Genomic DNA, 20,974 nt, shown 5'->3' on the forward strand with positions numbered 1-20,974 from the left:
AGAAAACCCTCTGTCAAATGATAAATTGCCACATCGCAGCCTCAATTTTTCAACGCCACATGTTTTTGCATATATTCATGCTGCAATTTAAACATGATCTGTGGGAAAATAATGAGCTGAAATGGTTTTTTTTTTTCTCTCAAAGAGGTCGTGCTGCAGTTCTTAATGAGAATGCAAGGAATGGTAGTTTTAGCCTAAACAATTCCTGCTTATGATTTAAATTCATGGTGAATAAGGACAGAGCCCTTGTTTATTGGCAGCCGCAGCACAGTGCAGGCACAATGAAGTATGTGGAATCGCTTAAAGGTTGTTTTAAATGCTAATGTAAGCAGAATAGCTGGTAATACTCCTACCCGAGATTTTTTGCACAGTGTCTCTCCTCTGGGCCTATTGAATTCGCTGTGTGTTGTGGGATCGGGTGAGATTTAAAAAAAAACACAACACAGCTCTGTGAGACAAAAGGCCCAGGCGATGATCCAGCGGTTCTGTCGTATCCCTACTGCCAGCATTGCTTGGCCCATTCATGCTGAGGCTGCCTCTGATTGCCCACAATAACTGCCACATTCATCCTGTCATAATCGCTGTGCTGTCATGAGCCACACACACAAAGTCATTAAGCACGGATATGCATGCATTCCTCGAATCCTGGCAGCAAGCTCCTGATGTACTGCTCCCATAAACCACAGGCTCCCATCCGTTGTCCCGTCACCCTTGGGAGACATTTACGCCGTCTAAGAGGAATGGCATCCAGTGCACTGAATCAACGTCAGTCGCTCAGAGACTGAGTGGAAGAAGTACAAAAATGAATCAAATCCTTAATCCTTCCGTTAGTTGGAGCAATAGGCGAAAGCTCCTTTTGTGCGGCTTACTTACATAGCCTAATGCTCAAGAGATAAATACCTAAATGAGAGGGGCCGCTGTCCCCTGAGCAAGTCAGTCGTGAAATCCGTCTCCCTCGAGTCACCGGCTGAACCCCAGATTTTTTCCCAGAGCTCTGAAAATGGCTCCACTAACCGAACTCCTTGTTTATACGGGGGATAGTCCAAAATATTTCAGGCACTCACCTTGTTTCTTGTCACTCGTGTTTGTACAGTTGTATGAGAGGAGCTGGTGCTTCAAAACATCTTCATAAAAGTGGCATATGCACTATATATAAGTCTTCTGAAGATGTATAATAGCTTTTCACAAAAAAACATAGCTTTTGAAAATTGTCCCCTCCAGTGAGCTTTTAACCACTACCACCAGAACTTGATAACCAAATGAGTGAGATTCATGAACAAATAATTTTTGTGAACTAAATAAAAAAACTAAATTAAACTAATTAAAAAGATTACATTCAAAAGAGTAATTAGTTCATGAATCGGACAACATTGCTTTTCATATGAACTTAAATTTAGGTCTGTGGTTTTGCATAAAAACTATGTTTGGCATTAAAAAGACTTGGAATATAGACCTTGATCAGGGTAATGCCACATTTAATTTTGACGGGAATGAAAACGAAACATGAGAGATACAGTAAGTTCAATGGATTTTACATGCCAATGCCAATTGACCCTTTGCAAACTCACAGGCTTGTTTTCCTCCATGTAAAATTCAATATGGCATCTTCCCTGACTGAGGTCTAGTGCACGATTTATATGGACCATTTGATACTTTTTATAGCTTGAAAACATCAGTCCCTAAAAAAAGCATAAGAACACATTTTCTCCTTTTGTGTTCTGTGGAAGAATGAAAGTTGTACAGCTTTCAAAAAACGAGGGTGAGAAAATGGTTTCATTTTTGGATGAACTACTCCTCTAACACCATCGCTCATACAATGCAGGCTAAAAAGTTGAAAGAAAGTCAACAGCATTCCTCATTTTAAGCAGCGGGGTTTCTGCAGTCGCTGACCCGCAGTGTTATCCTTTGCCAGGAAGCTGGGGGGAGATATGGGGCCAAGCAGAAGCGAGGCTCTTTTCACATCTTACTTGTGTGGTAGTCGATATGGAGACAAAAAAGACAGTCGACGGATGATTTGTGCTAGTGTGTTGAGCAGAGATATATTGTGAAAAAGCTCCAGGGACAAAAGACTAGGTGGCAGATAAAGCCAAGCCACCCCCAGGGGTTGATTTGTGGCTCATTTGGTGGGTTAAGTGAATAAAGATGCACTGGACCAAACACATCAGGCTCAAACCAGGAACGGGGAAAAACAAACACTGGCCTCTACAGGGTGGAATAAAGATACACCGAAAACATAATGGGCTATGAAAAAATTGTAAAGGCTGTAATTGTGAGCACTGTGATTGCTCCTCATGCGGACCGCTCCAAAGCCTGTTGTGTTTGTTTCCATGGTAGGATTGTAACTCAAGCACATAATCTGGATTAACTGGCTCATTTCTATCAATGCTGAATATGTGGATACAACAAAATAAAATAAAAACTATAGATGTCGAAAGCTTCAGCCATTTAGCAGATTTGCAACAGCAGTGGCCTAAAATTGCTTCAATGCTAAATGGTGTCAACAGAAGGGTGGAGGAGGCAATACCAGCAGGATTGTGTAGGTGTATCCGTGAAGGAGATGATGGCACTGCTAGAGATGAGGGCTCCGTCTCGGGGATTGATGGATAGCGGGAATATGAATGCTCTCATTGAGAAAATCAGACAGGAAAGAGAAGTATCAGGGACACAAAGGCTACAGAAAGATCCCATTACTATAGCCACTCAGAAGGGTCAGCAACTCAAAGTGCACTAAATGGGAGTTTAGGTTGCCGTATCACTCGCTGTAAAAGATCACCCCCCAAAAGCTAGACAATTCATACGACGCTAGGCACTCAGAAACAGCCGTGTTGCAGATTCATCTCGCGCTGGACATCTCTTTTCTCCGCTTTCTCCCTCCAAGGCTTGTACACTTCCTTTCATATCGGTATAATAGCTCTCGGAAAGTTGAGTCACAGGAAGAAGGGTTTATGAGTCAAGGCTTTGTGAGGTTTCACAAATCTTTCCATTACCAACTTGTAAGAAAGCAAACATCTCTCTTTGACAGCTTTTTCAGTGACTATGAACTTCCCCTTGACTACTTGTACTCCACTGTCCTTTTTAACTTGTGAGACACTCTCCTAGCTCATTGAGCACAGAAATGGCTAATGACTTTAGCATCGACCTAAAATTAGCAAAGCAATTGCTTTCATTCAGGGACTTTCCTAATGACAGGGGATATGTACTTTTCATGAAAAATAGTCACTTGATCACATTTCGTTGCCACTCTGAGCCTTGTTAGAATCAGACAGCAAATGTAAACGGGTTACGCAATATATTTGTCACGCTAAAAGAATTCTGCTCCTGCAGAGTTAGAGATCAGCTTTCCTATAGAGAAAATAGCATATGCAAATGCTTTCTGATTTTCATGAGTGTGGCATTGTAGGGTGATGGCAATTTCAGCACTTAGAGAGAGAGGTATAATTAACTACTTAAGCAATACACGTTTCTGAGAATTCGGTGGAGAACTCTCAGCCCTGGAGGCTAAGAGACTCACCTGATGCTAGAGAGGCGGGAACTCCTAAAACTAAGACTGGAAAGCAAGTAAACAACAAGTAAATGATGTTCTATCATCTTTGGTTTGCTGTATCATGAAGCATATTGTCGCCAAAGGGCTTTGTGTTGTTCATGCTAGTAGGAATGGAAATAACTCAATAACCTTGTTTTTATCCAAACCACATTCATTTTTCCTGTATCCCTGTATGAAGCACACAAAATAAAAGATTCCATCATATTATCCCTCAAAGAAAACGCACTGTGACAAAAGTACATACTTGGGTCAGATAAGATGGAGTCCGTCTTCGGCACAAACTGGTCACAACGAAGTCCACGGTAACCCTCTTTACACCTGCAAAAGAAGAAGAATGTTCAACATTTCAATACAGAAATATAAATTACATGTGTGTCTACACTTCAAATATTTTCATCAATATTAGGGGTTGGGGGATGTAATTTTAAAAGCCAAAAAGTTGGAAAATCAGAATGAAAACACACACACACACACACACACACACACACACACACACACACACACACACACACACACACACACACACACACACACACACACAAACACACACACACACACAGAAACATAAAAAAATCTTACTGACCCCAACATTTTGGAAGGTAGAGTATATTTCGGGGATAGTTTGTATTTTTGTCTTTTAGTCACCTTCTGTTTCTGCAGCTCACTTGAAGGCATAGTTTACCCAAAACATTATCATTTACACAAACAAAAGAAGATATTTTGGAATAATTAATCAACTGTTTTTGTCAGTGGACCCCATTTACTTTAACTGCATGGAGAACAAATATTTCAAAGTATCTTCTTTTATTTAGTGTTAGCAGTGGTGGAAATGGGCAAAATTCACTGGGCGGACTCTATTTAAAAAAAAAAAAAAAATAGAGGTCATCTGGCTTTAGATGACCTTTCAGATGTTTAAAAACCTTTATAATCTATAATAACTAAATTATATAAATTATTTATTTTATGTTTCATTTAACCCCCTGGGGTCGGCTATTGCAAATAATAAAAACAAAACGTTGTGTTTCTCGTAAAATAAAATATAAATAAACATGATGCGTTGTCAATCCGTGTATCATTCGTTCAGTCGTTTTTTATTGAAAGTATAGAAAAATGAGAAAACAGTTCCTTTTTCGATTTTTCATTTTTTCCAAAAAAACGAAAACCAAGAATTCAGCTTGATTCTTCGTTTTTCGTTCTGAGGTAGGAAAATGAATAAATAACTTGAATATTCGATTTCTACACGTGGGCGGGAATGAAACGCCCCTTTCCTCTGATTTGTCAGCCGAAGATCAAACTGTCCCGTCAGCGATATTTTTTTTCCCAGGATGGTAGGGGAAGACTCATGCATATTCATTAGGGAAGTCATCCCTGATTGGTCTGATGACCTACCCCTAACCCCACCCCTAAATCTACCCGCCACTGGGGGTCTGATGACCTACCCCTAACCACGCCCCTAAACCTACCCGTCACTGGGGTTAAGACCAATCAGGGATGACTTCCCTAATGAATATTCATGAGTCTTCCCCTACCATCCTGGGAAAAAAAATATCGCGTCCCGTCATCAGTTCTTCCTCAGTTCTGCACTGCAGAATAAGAGTCCTCCGTTGTGTGGATTCTTAACGCGTTTATTGCAACTTTTTCATATTTTTTCCATCAACCAGACTAACGAATGGCTCAACACAACCCGTACTGGGGAATAGACTAGACAGGGCTTTCTTTGTAGACCAGAGTTCTCAAGTGCCAGGGGTTTGCCTATTTTCCGAACTGTAAAGTCAGGTTTTTTTTTTTTTTTTTTTACTGTGTTAGTGAGTAAATGATGACAGATTTTTCATTTTGGGGTGAGCAACCCAGATTTAAACAGTCCTGTACTGTGACAAATATATTTTAAGAGTACAAATATTCAATGCAATCTAACTAATATCTAAGCTAATATCAAGTCATAAAAAGTGCATTCATCTAATTATACGAGAAGCATAAAAATGTTTTAAATAGTTCTAGATGGAGCATGTGATGCTGCACATCCATTTGGAGTACAGATCTGCATCCACATGTCCATCCACCATCCATCATTATGCCATTTTCACAGAGAGATTGACTCAACATTCGAAATCAGAATACCCAGAAATGTTATAAATTAGCCAAATGCAGAAAAAGATGAGGATGTAAAGGAGGGAGTGGTGATATGGAGAAGAAAAAAAAAAGAAGAAAAATAGGGATAACAGGGCGGGTCTGTCCAGAGCTCAGTGGTGCCTGCACTCGCACAGATAACACAGTCTTGACATTTATGTCACATCCCAACTGAGCTATGGGACCGTAAGGCATTTGACTAGACTCTTACTGTGAGATCTATGTGAAACAGGGGACTTCTTCCAAAAGTAGCAATGTGCTCTGAATCTGTGTGTAGAAGAACCACAGAGAACACCAGCTGCCCTCCAGCAAAAAGCATTTCAGACATCTTCTAATCTCTCTCTCCATCTCTCTTGTCCTTTCTTTGCGTTTTTTAACGCCTTAACCCAACAACTGTTGTCCTCCCATGTGAAAATACAAATACAACACACCTGGCTTCAATGCTGTAAACAGACTCATCTCAATTTTCCAGCAACACTGCGCCTTTTATTCACGTTTACCTGAAAATTACCCAATTCTGAGATCTGCCTCTGTGATCACTTCTCTTTCCTGTGCAACGCTAACATAATTTTGACGAGATATACCATGATAATGACAGTTCACAAATGGAAACAAGCATACAGGCCGAGAAGAAAAAAAACCTTAACAGGATGATCTTGATGTTGTTTCATCTGGCTTTGTTTGCAAGTGTGCACCGGATCCGGTGCGACAGCTGCCTAGACTCAATCTTGTCAATGTGTCTGGCTTGAGGAAGCATGACTGAGCTTTGCTGCATGAAACAGAAATGAGACTGAAAACTGACTGAAAAGAGGGGATAACATGGTTAGACTGTAATTACAGTCAAGGAAGCAGGTGAGGATCATGTTGTGCGGTCTCATCTCTCTCTGCCTCGCGCTCTGTTAGCTCACTGCCTGGTTAACACTGACTCACGTGTTGACAGCAGAATGATGGTCGTGACTGTTGGCAGCCTATTTGTTTTTCCCCTTTCTCCCCTTTTCTGGTAGACAGTACAGTAGAGCTTTTAGCAGTATGCCAAGAAAACAAACCAACAAATCATTTCATGCATCGTTTACTTGGTATTGGAGGAAAGGAAAATCAATGTACGCACATCTGCTTATGACATTCGAGGTGCCTACAGAGTAAACAACATTGTAAACTTGAATTTCTGCATCTGCTTCATGGCTTTTCATTATCATTCAAGGACATGTTGCTTGGCATCAATGATCGTTCCCCTGTTGGTTAAATTACAGCTAGATAGAAAAGGAGAGAAATGATTTATTTCCCTCGAAGGAGGCCGAGGCAATAAGCAGGACTCGCATTTGACTACCACAGTTAACGCAGTTTGTTAATTAAAGCTGAAGTGTTAAAATACTCCTGTTAAAAGTGTTAAAATACTCTGATGTTAAAATACTCCTGTACCAGCTTAATATGCAGAGACGACTAAAAGTAAACCATTAGTGGGACGAACACTGTCTCCGTGACCCTATCAAATCGTAGCTCTGTTTGTTTGAGAATTCCGACCCATCTCGCACGGCAACAGCAGCTCAGCCAATGGCGTGAGTTCTAGGGTGGGTCACTCTGCTTGCCTGACCATTGGCAGATGGGCAGAGTGTTCGTAGGGAAACCTGTTTGAAACCAATCAGTCATTAGTTTTGCAATAGCATATGGTGATTGTGGTTGAGCAGAAACTACACTTCAGCTTTCAAGGTATGTGGATGTAAGTTGGAATAAACAGGAGAGCTTGTTTGTGCAAGAAAGCGTGTCTGTGAGTGGGTTGTGCGTGGTGGTATTCTTTTCCTCCCTGTCAAACAGCTCCCACATAACAGACTGAGCTCATGTCTTGCATGTGGGTGCTACATATACTACCCACATTCACACACCCACATACTGTACAATACATACCTTTACACAAAGACACTGTCAAGCCATCTCAAGATCCTGTGACAACTTTCCTCCATAAATAAGGCTCTATCTGATCCTGACATCCTTTACTATTATTGATGTATTTGGAGGGTGAGATAAGGCCAATATTTGAAACAATCTCTGTTCAATTGTTCCTTACCCATCATCCCTGTCAAAAAAGTGCTCTTTAAGAAACCTGGCTTCGCTATTATCATACGGCCAATACATATTCATAAGTATCTGTCTGGGTTTGCGGATGGGGAGAGGAGAGTGAGCATTGCAACAGAATGATTTTATTTGTTGAATGACATTGACTGATTTCCACTTCACCATTCAAGATGTTTCAGCACACAAACAAGGAATGGATCCCCACCAATTCAACAAGTGTTTTTTTTCTTTTTTCTCTCCAGTTTTTCAGTTCTGGGCATATAAATCACCCAGGTTTTTTTATTCTGGGAGTCTAGGTTGACTTCTATTCAAATTAGCAGATTTCAACCATTTTTTATATGAATTTGACATAAAAATGGTTTTAGAAGCATAATTTCATTATTTAACTTAGCTACTCCTCAAATGCCATTTAAGTATAATAATTTTAAGTTTAATGTTTTACCCTCGTCCAAGACCCAGACTTTCAATATTAAATTATGACTCCAGAAGAATTACTACTGAGTGTAAAAAGCATGTTTTCGAAGACTTTATATTCTAACATTTTACTTTGCCAAAAGTTCCTACAGTTGAATGAATACCCTGGTATGAAATACTGTACGTACAGAATCAAGCAAGGCAGCAAAGAATAAATGAAGAGTTCAGATGCAAAAGCCTCTAAGTGCCATCTGAAATTTTCTTCTAGAATGATTATTTTTATCAAGCTCGTATATTTAAGTTCAGTAATTTCACTTAAATGGCAATGAAAATGACCTATTAATTGTCATTTAAGTGTAATTACTGAACTTAAATATACGAGCTTGATAAAAATGACCATTCTAGAAGAAATTTTCAGATGGCACTTCAACTCTTCAAATGCATCCTCATTTAGGAGCCATACATTTATCCTGAGCTTTGTCAAACGAAGAGTTTTCTACTTTTCACATGCTTTTAACACCACAAAAGCCTGACTTGAAAATAAACCTATTAAAATGGTAATCACGCATGAGTAGATAAGTCCCCCTAAGCTTATACTAGCGGAAGCGCAAACACTCAACCGGGAGTTCTCCTGACGACGGCATTGTCATGGCAGAGCGCTAGTTTTAGATAAGAGGAAGCACAGCGCTGTGTCACAAAACAGTTTGTGTGGAGTCTATCCACCAGCGCGAGGATCAGCGACTGTGTGAAGGGCACATGGAAAGAGGGAGAGAAGTGAATTAGAGACATTGATGGCCATCTTCACATTTGACGAGGTTTCACAGCTCTGACACAGACACAAGTGCTTCCTTGGGGCTCTGATCATAGTTGTTCCCATTGTTCACACAACACTACACTGTTGTCAGACTAAAGATCAATGGGAAATAAATGTGTGTTTTTTTGCCACATATTGTTTTTAGGTCAATAACAATGGAAGGTGTCGGTGTGATCTGGTGTGAAAGTGCGCACGTTCACAAAGATCATCTCACTTACACGTCACATCACAACGCAAGCTGACACACACGCATAAACACTGAAACCGAACCGACGATGCATGTCTTTCACAATGAAAGCATGAATATCTCATTTTTCATCAGATATGGCGCGATAATCCAATGAAGCTGTGAGAGCGGCAGTCTGTCTCAGAGGTGTTTAAAAGCTTATCCTCCTTAATATCATTTACATGGCCCTTCTTCAGTCAGGGCAATAAGTGTAATTCCGTTAAATTGCGATATTGTCTTTCCCATCATTCTTCAGTCTTTATATATAGACTCTGGTTAATCCTTTCCTTTTTAATCAAACCGCTTTGATGTATTCATCATGCCATTTTATTTAATTTGCTATTCCCCTGCAGGGAAGGAAAGAGGTGGACACTAATGGAATCAACGTGCCAATGAGGTGTGCATAGGTTCTGCATCTCTGTGGTAACATTCACCATGGTAACTCGGCTTGTTTATGGGCTTAGTGCCCACTGGATTTGATGCAACCACGGAAACGCATATGAAAATAAGAGAGATGGGCATTGTTGCCAACGAGATTTGTGAATGTTTCAAAGTATCTCTGAAGCCTCAGAGTCTAATAACACCCTGCATTGGGAAAATCGTTCCATGAAATCAAAGATTTTAGGTGCATCTCTTAAAAATCTATGCATTTTTGATTGACAACTCATTACAGGTTAGCTTGCACCTGAATACACGTTTTTTTTTATTTTTTTTTATGGGAACAGAGTGAAATTTCTATTAATTCAATATTGTTATTAAAGCTGTTGTTATCGGAGGACTCTAATCAAGATTTTATAGACATTTTTGAGCCGGAGGCTGAATTGACCATATTGAGGTCCTAATTAAATGCACTTCTTATCTTTTTTTCTTCAAGACAAACACAAATGCTTTATCAGCAGCCGCCTTATCAGTGTGACGGACGTCTCTTGGAGTTTTACTTGAAACTGGAATTATAGAATTACATTTGCTCTGAGTCAATATTGTTTTTCACCGTTTTCTCTCATTACACAAGGACGAAACAATATCTTCAAGCATGCCATGCATCACTAACGAAGCTTTAAATGAAATTACAGGTTTTATAGAGTATATGCTTACATTATGCTAACCACTTGTAGGCATCACAGAGTGCCAACAAGGCCAGACATTCCCAGGTGCCTGCTAATTCATAATGTCAGGCTGTTTCTAGCGTTGATGACACAAACCGAGTTGTTATTTAATCATATTTAGATTAAGCTGAAGGGCTCAAACATGCCACAACCATAATTTAATCTTCAAGTGCACGGCATATGTTTACTGTGTCAACAAGAACCCTGCCATTTTGGGTCTCTGTCTCTTCCTGAAGTATCCTCAGAAAGTTTGCCTTCGTTTAGTGACAGCTCCCCACTTCACAAGGCACAATTGTGCGTCTTCACATGCCTGCGAGTTATGTTCACGGGAGCAAACCGCTGCGGCACATGAACAAAAGTGACAGGTTCTAACTCGGGGTGGCAAAGAGCTAAAGGTTCGGGGGAGATGTTTCAACTTAAACATCCCTGCCGTTACACAGCTTGTGGTGTTGCAGAATATGCAGAAGGTTGGGAAATGTCCTGGGGCTGGGTTAGACGGATCTCGGTTCAGCCAAGAACATTAATAGAATGGAAATGCTTGTATTCTTTTATGTGGCTGCAGCTTAGCTGATGATGATTGTACAGTAAGACAAGCAGATGTAAGATCACTCAGGGGAAACACGTCTATCTGAGCTGAGTTTCAAGCTGTTTTTTGTACTTTTCCTGGAAATTTACTATAGGTTGCTTGGCTGGGAAAATACGTTAACCAATTAGACAGGCCAAAGCGGCGCATTTAAGCATCTGGTGCTTTAATTAGCGGCTCTTATGAAGGTCTGAAGACCAAACAAACATATAGAGGATAAAGCTGATTATTTGCCAATTCATCAAGGCACGTGATAATAAAAAACATCAGATTTTTAAGTAGCAACGAGGCAAGGCTGTCGATCACATCACAAAGCATTTCTCAGGCACTGTTAACAAACCTGGCGTTCAGAGGCAGTGTGCTTCCTCTTGCGTGAAGGAACACAAGCGCTTCGGGCGCTGGATTTTGGCAGCCATCAGCTCTCGCATCTTTGCCTGATCAAACAATCCCCACATTCCATCGCTGGCCCTGCGCTTCTACTCTTCTATTCATCCGGCCAACAACCACATGGTTTTTTCATGTGGCCTCGCTGCCAAAAAACGGATGCTCTCTGGCATTTTTAAATTGTTTTGCGTAAATTAAGACAACGTTGCCTTTGTGAGCGAGGTTTGAGATTCTGACATTTTCTTGAGCAATTTTAATCCTGTCAGCAGCATTCAGGATGACTGAGCTAAAATAATTGAAGATACGAGTGTGCTCAGAGGGACAGGATCTCACTAGCACGAGCAACAACACACACACACACACACACACACACACACACACACACACACACACACACACACACACACACACACACACACACACACACACACACACACACACACACACACACACACACACAATTAAACCAGGCATACTAACTTTAAGTCATAGGACAAATTCTAATCAGAAGTGAGCATCCCAATGCCCTGCTCACTCCGAAGGGCAGCCCTTGAAGGGAGGAATGCACTTGTGTTATTGAAGCCATTTGGAACGCACTAGCTTTATAACTTAATACAACTTGCTGTCACATCTTTGGACACCACATGTAGTCTGTATGCCTCTACTATTAAACACATTTGTATACTCTTAAAAATAAAGGTTCTTTATTGGCATTGATGGTTCCATGAAGAACTTGTAACTTCTCATTGCAAAAGTCCAAAGGATGGCTTTAGAGGATTTAAGAATGACAAAGAGCAGATAAAGGGGGAGTAATATAAAAAAACAGAAACATATATCATTAAAATACTTATAACATTTCAACCCACTGAATAAAAATCACAGCTAGACAAGATGTTAAATAGAGGTCTTGAAGAAAAATGGATAACAGAACATGAATTCAAATGTTTAACAAATCCAATTGTCCCAGTATTACCTAAAATACATAAATCTATTGAAGATCTACCTCATCGACCTATAGTTTCTACTACTGAAAAGTTATCTGAATTTATAGAAACTCATTTACAACCATTGATGAAACAATTGCCTTCTTATTTCAGAGACACAACATATTTTTTGAATAAATTACAATCATATTCTCGAGACTGGTTTGAAACAAAGCATGCATCATCTTTATACTATAGATTCCATATAAGGCTTAGAATCAAAAAAAAAAAAAAAAAGTTTGTTTGTTTGATAAAAAGGACTATTTTCAAGTACAAGGTACTGCTATGGGTACCCTTAGCACCTAGTTATGGGTACATTCGAATTAGGCTTCATTTATAATAATAATCCTTTTGGACATGACATTAAGTACTGGGCAAGATATTTTGGTGATTGTTTTCTCATTCGGAAAGGAAGTGAAGAGAAACTAAATGAATTTGTTTTGTATTTGAACTCAACACTGGATTCTATAACATTTTCATTTTCAAACAACATTTGTAAGATCTAAAGTTCTAAGACTAGATCTAAGTTTAAAAACTTTGTCTCCACTATGGTGTTTCGAAAACCAACAGACAAGAAAAATACTCTCTGCCGACAGTCATCACCTCTAAAAAAAGTCTACCCTTAAGTCAACTTTATAGATTAAGACGTACTGTATATGCGATTCAGAAGAGGAATTTGACAAACAGTCTGAAATTCTCAGCAACTGCTTTAGTTCAAGAAGACATCCAAGGACTTGGTTTAAATGAGCGTTTGAAAGCGAAAAAGATCTAAGAGAATTTAATTATTAAGTAACGATCAAAGTTAATTATATCCTTATATGAAGAATAGTCAACAGATCACATCCATTGTCAATACATTTTGGTTTATTTTAGCTTCAGATTCTTAATTAAAAGTTGTTTAAATATCCTCAGATCTTTATACAAAAAGATCTCAAAACTTGGCGAACATGCTAGTTAGATCAGATGTTGTGTGCGATGACAAAAAAGCATACATACAAGGTTGTTTTCCATGTCAGAATTGCACATCATGTTCTTATTTACTACAATGCAAATACTTTATATGTTTTTCCACCAAAAAAAAGTATACTTAGTTTTAAAGGCAGGTGTTACACTATAATAAATCCTGTATAACATGCTATACTAAGACCATGATTTACTTACTCCAATGTCCATGCCCATTTATGTATGCTGGGAAAACATCAAGATCATTGAGGATTAGAGTGAGTGAACACAATGAACATGATGCCATGATGTTACCTCTCCGATAACTAGACACTTATTGATTATAATCATAGTATTGAACAACTTAAATGCATAGGTATTGAAGTGATGAATTCTCGCCATGGTGGATATATTGTTATGCATTGCTAAACATTGTAATACAATGTTTATGAATGGCATTTTTTGTTCACATTCTCATAATTTTTTGTTCCAGATGGAGTTAAACTGGAGTCTGTGGATTGATTGTTTAATTATGATCACCTGAATTTGTATTGTTTTCTACATAACTACTGAGAATTTGTACAATGTTGTAATGTTGTATTTTTTTTTTTTAATCAAAACATTTTCGGAACGGTAATGTTACAGAAGGAACATAAGAACAAAAACATTAACATTTGTAAAAGATTCTGCTCGGAGCTAACTGATGGATTTTCTATTTTGTAGCCCTGTTTATATGGCATTGCTGTGAAAACCCCCTTTTGGAACCTTTAATTTTAAAAGTGTACATATGAAACTTATTTACATGCAATATGAAACGCATAACTGAAATGTGTGCATAAATTGTTTTATATCGAAACGAAACAACTTCAATTATTCTGTTTATATGTTAACTCAAACTCACTCACCGTCTAGCTTTAAAATGTATTGCGAGGACTCCTCATCCTGGGTCACATGACAATAAACGATAACATTCATTTCTTGAAGTGACCATCGCATGTACCCTTCGCTGACAGATTTGCTCTTGATGAATGCCCTTACAAATGGAGTCTCCCTCTCGAAGTGCCATTCAAGGGCGTAAAAATCGCTGTTTGGAATTCGCCCATACACAATTATTTGAGCAGACGTTCAACAGATTTAGGACACTAGCTGGATCTGATGATGATGGATTAAGGTATTACAGAGATGTGCCAATTTCTCCCGTCTCACTCTCCACCACTTCTCAGGAATGGAAGTAAAGGACAGCCATCTTAAAGCCGTCTGAGCCACAGCTACAGCTAAGACTAAAGTGAATGGCTTGTCTCCAATCTCTACCAAGCTCCATGTGTCAAGGACAGGCTTTTGGGAAGAGGAAGAGCAGGCTTAAGAAGCTCAGGAGTGGCTAAAATCCATAACCTGTCTGTGGGCCAGCCATAACTAACTGCAAAATTCTCACGATACAAAATGAGAGGTAAAAGGCTTTTTACCTATGCAGGTCATATCCATTTGTGCACAAAGCATATTGAGAGCATGGAATGTACATGTCTAGCTTGGCTCACTTCGGAGAGAATTCAATCAGAATTCAATCAATATCAAGTTCAACAAATAACTTTTATTCTAGGAACTCACCGGTGAATAAATAAGAAAATATTGGTGTGTTTACAAGAAAATTTGGTACTGTCAGCTGTGGACAAGCATAAATCTATAAGGTTGCAAAAAAGAGCACTTTGGGAGGTAGTTTTTCCAAGCACACTTCTGCTCTAATGAGCTTTTCATCCATAAATTTGCCTCACTGACCCATTTTTCATTTGTAAATGTACTGTGTATTCTCACAATTGTCTAGAAGCCTTTAGTCTCCCAGCCAAAGAGTTGTTTATTTGTCTTTGCATTTTGCTTCTCATCACATTGTTATCTTCACATTTTGGGATATGTTTTGCTTGAGGCTATATTTATGATGTTGGCTTACACCTCATAATTTTGCTCCAGTAATAAGCATTCTGTCTGTGAATAATAACATTATTAAAAACACAACAGGATGTGAATGTTTTCACTCACATCTTGCAAGTCTCTGGCCATCTATTCATTCTCTGACTATGGCCACTTTTCTTGTTAGCATCTGGTTTGTGGGCTTGGTGACATGGCATGTCATTGTCACTGTTCATTACCTTTGCATTTCCTGTGCTTGGTGTGACAGAAAGGTAAACACCCCTTCACAGAGAAAACTCATTCTAGCTCCACAGGGAGCACTTTGTCCCCTCCACACTGCCATTACACCACAGAAAATAACAAACAAAGGAATAATAAGATTTGTTTATATGGTAGGTAAGCATTGTCTGAAAGGCACTGAAACCCTGACATCCTAATCCTTATTAAAAACCTCTTTAATGAGGTCCTCCGGAATTCTAGGTCTAGGTCTTGAACGCGGGTAATATAATTAATCGCGCACACAGGGCTTAGTGTCAGGTACACATATTTAATTTAAAGACTTATTGCAAGTGGAGGGTTTAATATCTGCTGTGAGGGGTTTAACACCCATATGCGGACTCTCGGCAGGTCTTTGCCAAAAGAAGAATTTTTGTCTGCTCTCTGATTGGGAAAAAAGAGACTGATTAGAGCATCTGGCCACTGGCAATCAGACAGACAGGCAAGCAACTTTGCGTTTCATTAAAACATAATTAAACCATCCTTTTAAGTTCTAGTGAAAACATTATGTTAATTCGCCACAAGTTCAATGGCCAGCGCTTTTAATTCAAAGTGTGCCATTCCTCTATTAAACCAAATCGAGTTTCAACAATGTATTGGGTCAGTGCTCCTTAAATGAGCTTCTCTGAAGTAGCTCTCAATAACTTTCACCCTTGTTTTAACTTGTATTTTCCAGAGTAAATGCAATGGCAACCCCACGCCAAACAAAACAAAATGCCCTAATTTTATTCAATCGATTTAATTCTTAAAGCTTTTCGCAATATAAATGCGAGCTTCAGCAAATCTAACCATTATACCATTGGCTCATAATGCCATAGACCTCAAATAAGGCCAGGTGACAGAGCTGACAAGTGACAGCGACACATATAAGGTACACTAAGTACTGGACTCATGTGTGACAGAAGTAGAATATGTTCCTCTCCCACCATCCCCAAATTGCAGGCTTTACAGGCTGGGGGCAATGCTGTTCCACCTAATAACTTTGTTTGATCCCATACTGCTCAAGTATGCATTACCAATCAGGTCTATCCTTTCAGGGCTTGCTTATAAACCTGATAAGTGGACACGCTAGGATCCTAATCATTGACGCCCTTCTGAAAATGAGAAGCAGTCTGTGAAAATCAAATCTGATTGCACTCAGCAAACAAATACATATCATGAGTACGGCACATAATCAAGATTAGCTAGAATACGTGACCTGCTTCTGCGGGCATGTTTGCACGTGTGATTTGAGCATTAAATCGCTGTGCCTCCGGAATATAAAGCGATTGATAGGTGACCTTCCAGCAGTAACCAATTTCCACATGAAGTGGCGAAGATAATCTGATCACAACAAGGTGTAAATATAAAGGAAATCTCCATTGCCCTCTTTCTATTCCAGAGGTTTTTTTTTCCTGTAATCCATTGAATTTCGACTTGTCCCTAAAACAAATTATAAATGTTACAATACTCAATGTTCAAATAGTTCAACTGCACGACATAAACAATATGTGTTGTGATATGAATTGTTAAAAAAAAAAAAAACTATTACTAGCCTTTTCTGTGTGAAATTGTACAACTTGTTGCCATGACAATATAACACCTAAAACCCAAAACGACCGTAAAATGACCAAAACACATTTAAAGATCAAATAATACACAGGTTTTACAGACAAATTAATGTACTATAAGTGCTTTTTTAAGATAGACTTCACAGTTCTGCTTTTAAATCCTGAAAAAAGGCCACTTTCGCATTATATCCATCCATTATAATTGCCTCACCTTATGACACAAATACTGTCAATTGAGCTTAACTTATATTGAACCCAGAATATTCCTTTAAGGCCTTTCTCCGAGTTCCCTTCAATGCATAAACATTGCTTCCCTGATTCTCTTCCTTTATTTCTGTTTTGTGTTAATTCCCTTTCTCTTCTCTATTTTAACAACCTTTCTTGCCAAAATCCCCGGCGAAGATTCTTGGTAAACAGTGGTAAACAAACACAAGAAAGCCATTAGCCGGTGCCCACAGTCTAGAGTTTGCAAAAGACTCTCTTTGGAATGAGTGTTGGTTTGGTTCTGTTTGCTTGAATTGCTTAACTTGTACACACAGGTACACACAAACACTGAGAGAAGTGACACAGAGGCTGCTCATTAACGGAAAAGAGGCGACGGTGACTCAGACGCGCTCTTACGGACATGCCCTCACCCAAATCCTCCAAGACATTTCCAGATCCTTTCAGGCATTCATTTAAAACAGGGGAAAGGTCACGTTCTGGTATCGCCACAGAAGATATCTGAGTGATTGATTAAAAACAGACGGATACATGGCAAGCTACAGCAGATCAGTCTGAGATGCTTGTGCTATTGGTCTTTCTGCTGAGATGCAAGGGAAAGAGGCATGTGAAATACAAAGCATGGAAAAAGGAATAATTCAGCATGACTCTCTGCAGATTAATTCTTCTGCGAGCCTCTGCTCAAAGTCCCGGTCTAATGAGGTGCTCTGACCTCAGCTAGGTTTAATGGAATAATAAATGTATCAATGCTTTGAAACATGCAAGGTCTCTCACCAACACACACACCAACACACACACACACACACGCACACACGCACGCACGCACGCACACACACACACACACACACACACACACAAACAGAATAAAGACTCCTTTGGTCATAGCCCTCTGTTTAGCACCAGGGTATCATTGCCGATCCGTGCATGCGACGAATGAGGATCTTTTGATGGACAGCCGCAGAATACCAATTCATGCCACTGGCCTTCATATACTGCATCTATATAAACAACACATAAATCATTGTTCCTGACAGAAAGGATACCCCATTTTTCAGGGTTTCCAGGTTGTGACAGTATTTATTTAAGTCATGTGACAAAAGGATAAAGGAAAATAAAAGAAACACGTTCATGTGAATCATCCAATTTCTCAACAACAACAAAAAAAAAGTATGATGTGACCTCTATGACCTATAGATCAATATTCTTTTTCAATATTCAAAAGGCATTAAATATATTTAAACACAATCTGAATGTTTTTATTATTTAGTGTAGCAAATAATTTCAATAGCCAAATCCCCCCAAAACTATTAGAATTTATTAAATTATTAAAAAAAAAAAAACTATATTATAATTAAAATGTATTATTTATATATAAATATAAAAATAAATAATAAAACAAGACATTTCTGTCAGTTTATGCATTAGTGATAGGGATTTTGCATTATTAAGTCACTGCATTATACATTCAAACGATTCATTAAAACACTGATTAAATCATAAAAAAAAATACTTTCTATATTCGCAAGTCATTGGATAATTTCTCAACCGATTCGTCTAAACACTCCGATTTAATCAGGAATGAAACACCACTGTGCAGCAAATATTCTGTGGCTTTGTTTGAAACTATTTTTATTTATTTTTTACAAAAGGATGAAATTGAATAAGATGGTCAGGACAAGAGGTTTTGTTGAACATCTTTAAATTCACATTTAATTTTAGTATCTTGTATGTATAATTGCCTGTGTTAACACAACACAATGTTATGGTTTTGTAATGATTGTTATTTTTTATTTTTTTCAGTACTCTCTTGTGCATAATGTATTTCTGCAAACTTACCTCAGGAGAGTGATGACAATAAACCGACTTTAAAAGTGTTCAATAAAGTACTTAGCAAATTTATACAGACAGAACGCTTACTCTTCTATTGGCTGACAAAACGTAAAGCAAACAGTATTACGTTGTTAATCACAATGAACTTCCATGTTCAGGAAAACGGTGGATTGCTTTGTGATATAGTAAAATCAATAAAAAACTACTCTGTTTTAAAAATTGGTATCTGACTTTACAACATTAATTTGTCTGATGTCAGGACGTTTAAGAAGATTGGAATTAAGTATGTTTTTCAGTTTTGTTTCAATAGATGGTCATTTGTGACTGAAAAGGAAGTTGAAACTTAAATGGTCAGTTTCATAGACAGGGCTTAGCAGTATTAGGCCTTAGTTAAATTAGAACATTTAATTAGCTTTTTAAAACTTGCCTTAAAAAAAAACCTCCTGATGTGCATCTTGAGACAAAACAATAGCAGTAGCACTAGTTAAGACATCTCAAACATGCATGGGACTAGGCTTAAGTGTGTTTAACCAAAAATATTTTACTCTTCTATAAAATTTATGATACAACCATTTTAACACTTGAAGTAGTAACTTATTGACAGATACAGCAGTGCTGTTTCTGGGTTTTACATTAGTAGTTCAATATCACTGACTCCAAACTGCCTTGGGCAGGTCCTTGAAAGAAAATTACCTTCACAGCTCCTAAGTCACGCATCTCCTGCACATCCGTCCGATATTTCATATTTTCTACAGACTGCCTCATTCTTTAAAGTCTCTTGAGCCACAAATTCATTGCAAATTCGTCTTTGATTTTTTTAACATCTGTCACTAGACCTCCCTTCAGCTTCATAGATACACTCTGCTCTCATTGCCATTCATTTTGAGAGAAGCAAAGAGTTGATATGGCGCATTCTTCTACCTGGTTACCTAGATGATATGCTGCTGAACTGCTATACAGGATATGAAGTATTGACAAAATGTCTCCAGTTACTGCATCTCTAGACTCCTCTGGCCTTCCAGCATCCTGTTCACCCTGAAACTATCCTGAAAGACACAGGCAAGGTAGGCACTAATTACACATGCTGTTTAAAGTTTAAGGTCGTTATCTGATGAGACTGACAGGGCTGTGGAGCAGAGCTGAGCGGATGTATGGGTGTCGGGTGTACGTGATATTAAAGCTTGTACAGCGCTCATCCACTCTTGTACTTACAACAATTAACTGTTGTGATTACCAACAGCTTTATTTGGCACTATGGAGTGGAAATAAGGAGGCTTAATGTGGAAGGATGATTATTGATAACTCCTCATGTGTGAGGGACGGTCAAGGCAGCGAACTATAGGAATAATCCCCCTCGATTATCTTGTAGCGGAGATTAGCTTTAAGAAAATTAGCTCTGTTGGTTTTTGCTAATGATCAGATTATTAGCCACAATCTATGGACTTTCAGTACAGTTGCAGACCTGCAGATTGGGCCCATGAAAGTGGATTAAGCCTTGTTTAGGCACTGGGGCTATTATTTATGAGTGAACTTAGCTTAATGGAACGCAAGAAAATCAAGCTAATGCTACGGCTAATTCTGTCAGCCTAAAATATCATTCTGCCCACAAGCATGTACAGTGAGACTGAAGTTAAATAGGCCAGCATTACCATGGATACACAGCGCTGTCGGAGCAAAACAAACAAACAAATCAAGATGGAAATTTTCCTCAGTATCTGAAGAAATTATGCGTATTCAGTTGTTATAATAAAAATGATGCTAAATTACAAAAACAAGCCAAAGCAGCAAGACATATAGCTCCCCAAACAAAAACAAGGCCTTCCAGGCACGCTTTTTCACGACAAGATCCGGTAACAGTTTCCTGTGCCTATAACGGCTAATTATACGGCAAACAACACCATCGAGTAATCTTTTGCAAAGCAGGCCTGGTTTGTAATAGCTTTGTCACATTTGCTAAAAGACCAGACACCCACAACTTCCCTCTGATAGTAATTTCCTGTT

At 38.7% G+C, this 20,974-nt stretch overlaps 1 protein-coding gene across 3 annotated transcripts in view; it reads right to left on the bottom strand.

Annotated features, from left to right (window-relative positions):
• The window catches only part of nrg3b (neuregulin 3b), a 150,131-nt gene that overhangs the window by 15,482 nt on the left and 113,675 nt on the right, over positions 1-20,974 (bottom strand). For all 3 annotated transcript variants that reach the window (XM_084434412.1, XM_084434413.1, XM_084434411.1), the window contains exon 3: positions 3,789-3,862. In XM_084434412.1, coding sequence (XP_084290538.1) covers positions 3,789-3,862 — 74 coding nt within the window. The remainder of the gene's footprint in view (positions 1-3,788; positions 3,863-20,974) is intronic.

This window comes from Rutilus rutilus, assembly GCF_951802725.1.
Source record: "Rutilus rutilus genome assembly, chromosome: 16".
NCBI classification, from domain to species: Eukaryota; Metazoa; Chordata; class Actinopteri; order Cypriniformes; family Leuciscidae; genus Rutilus; species Rutilus rutilus.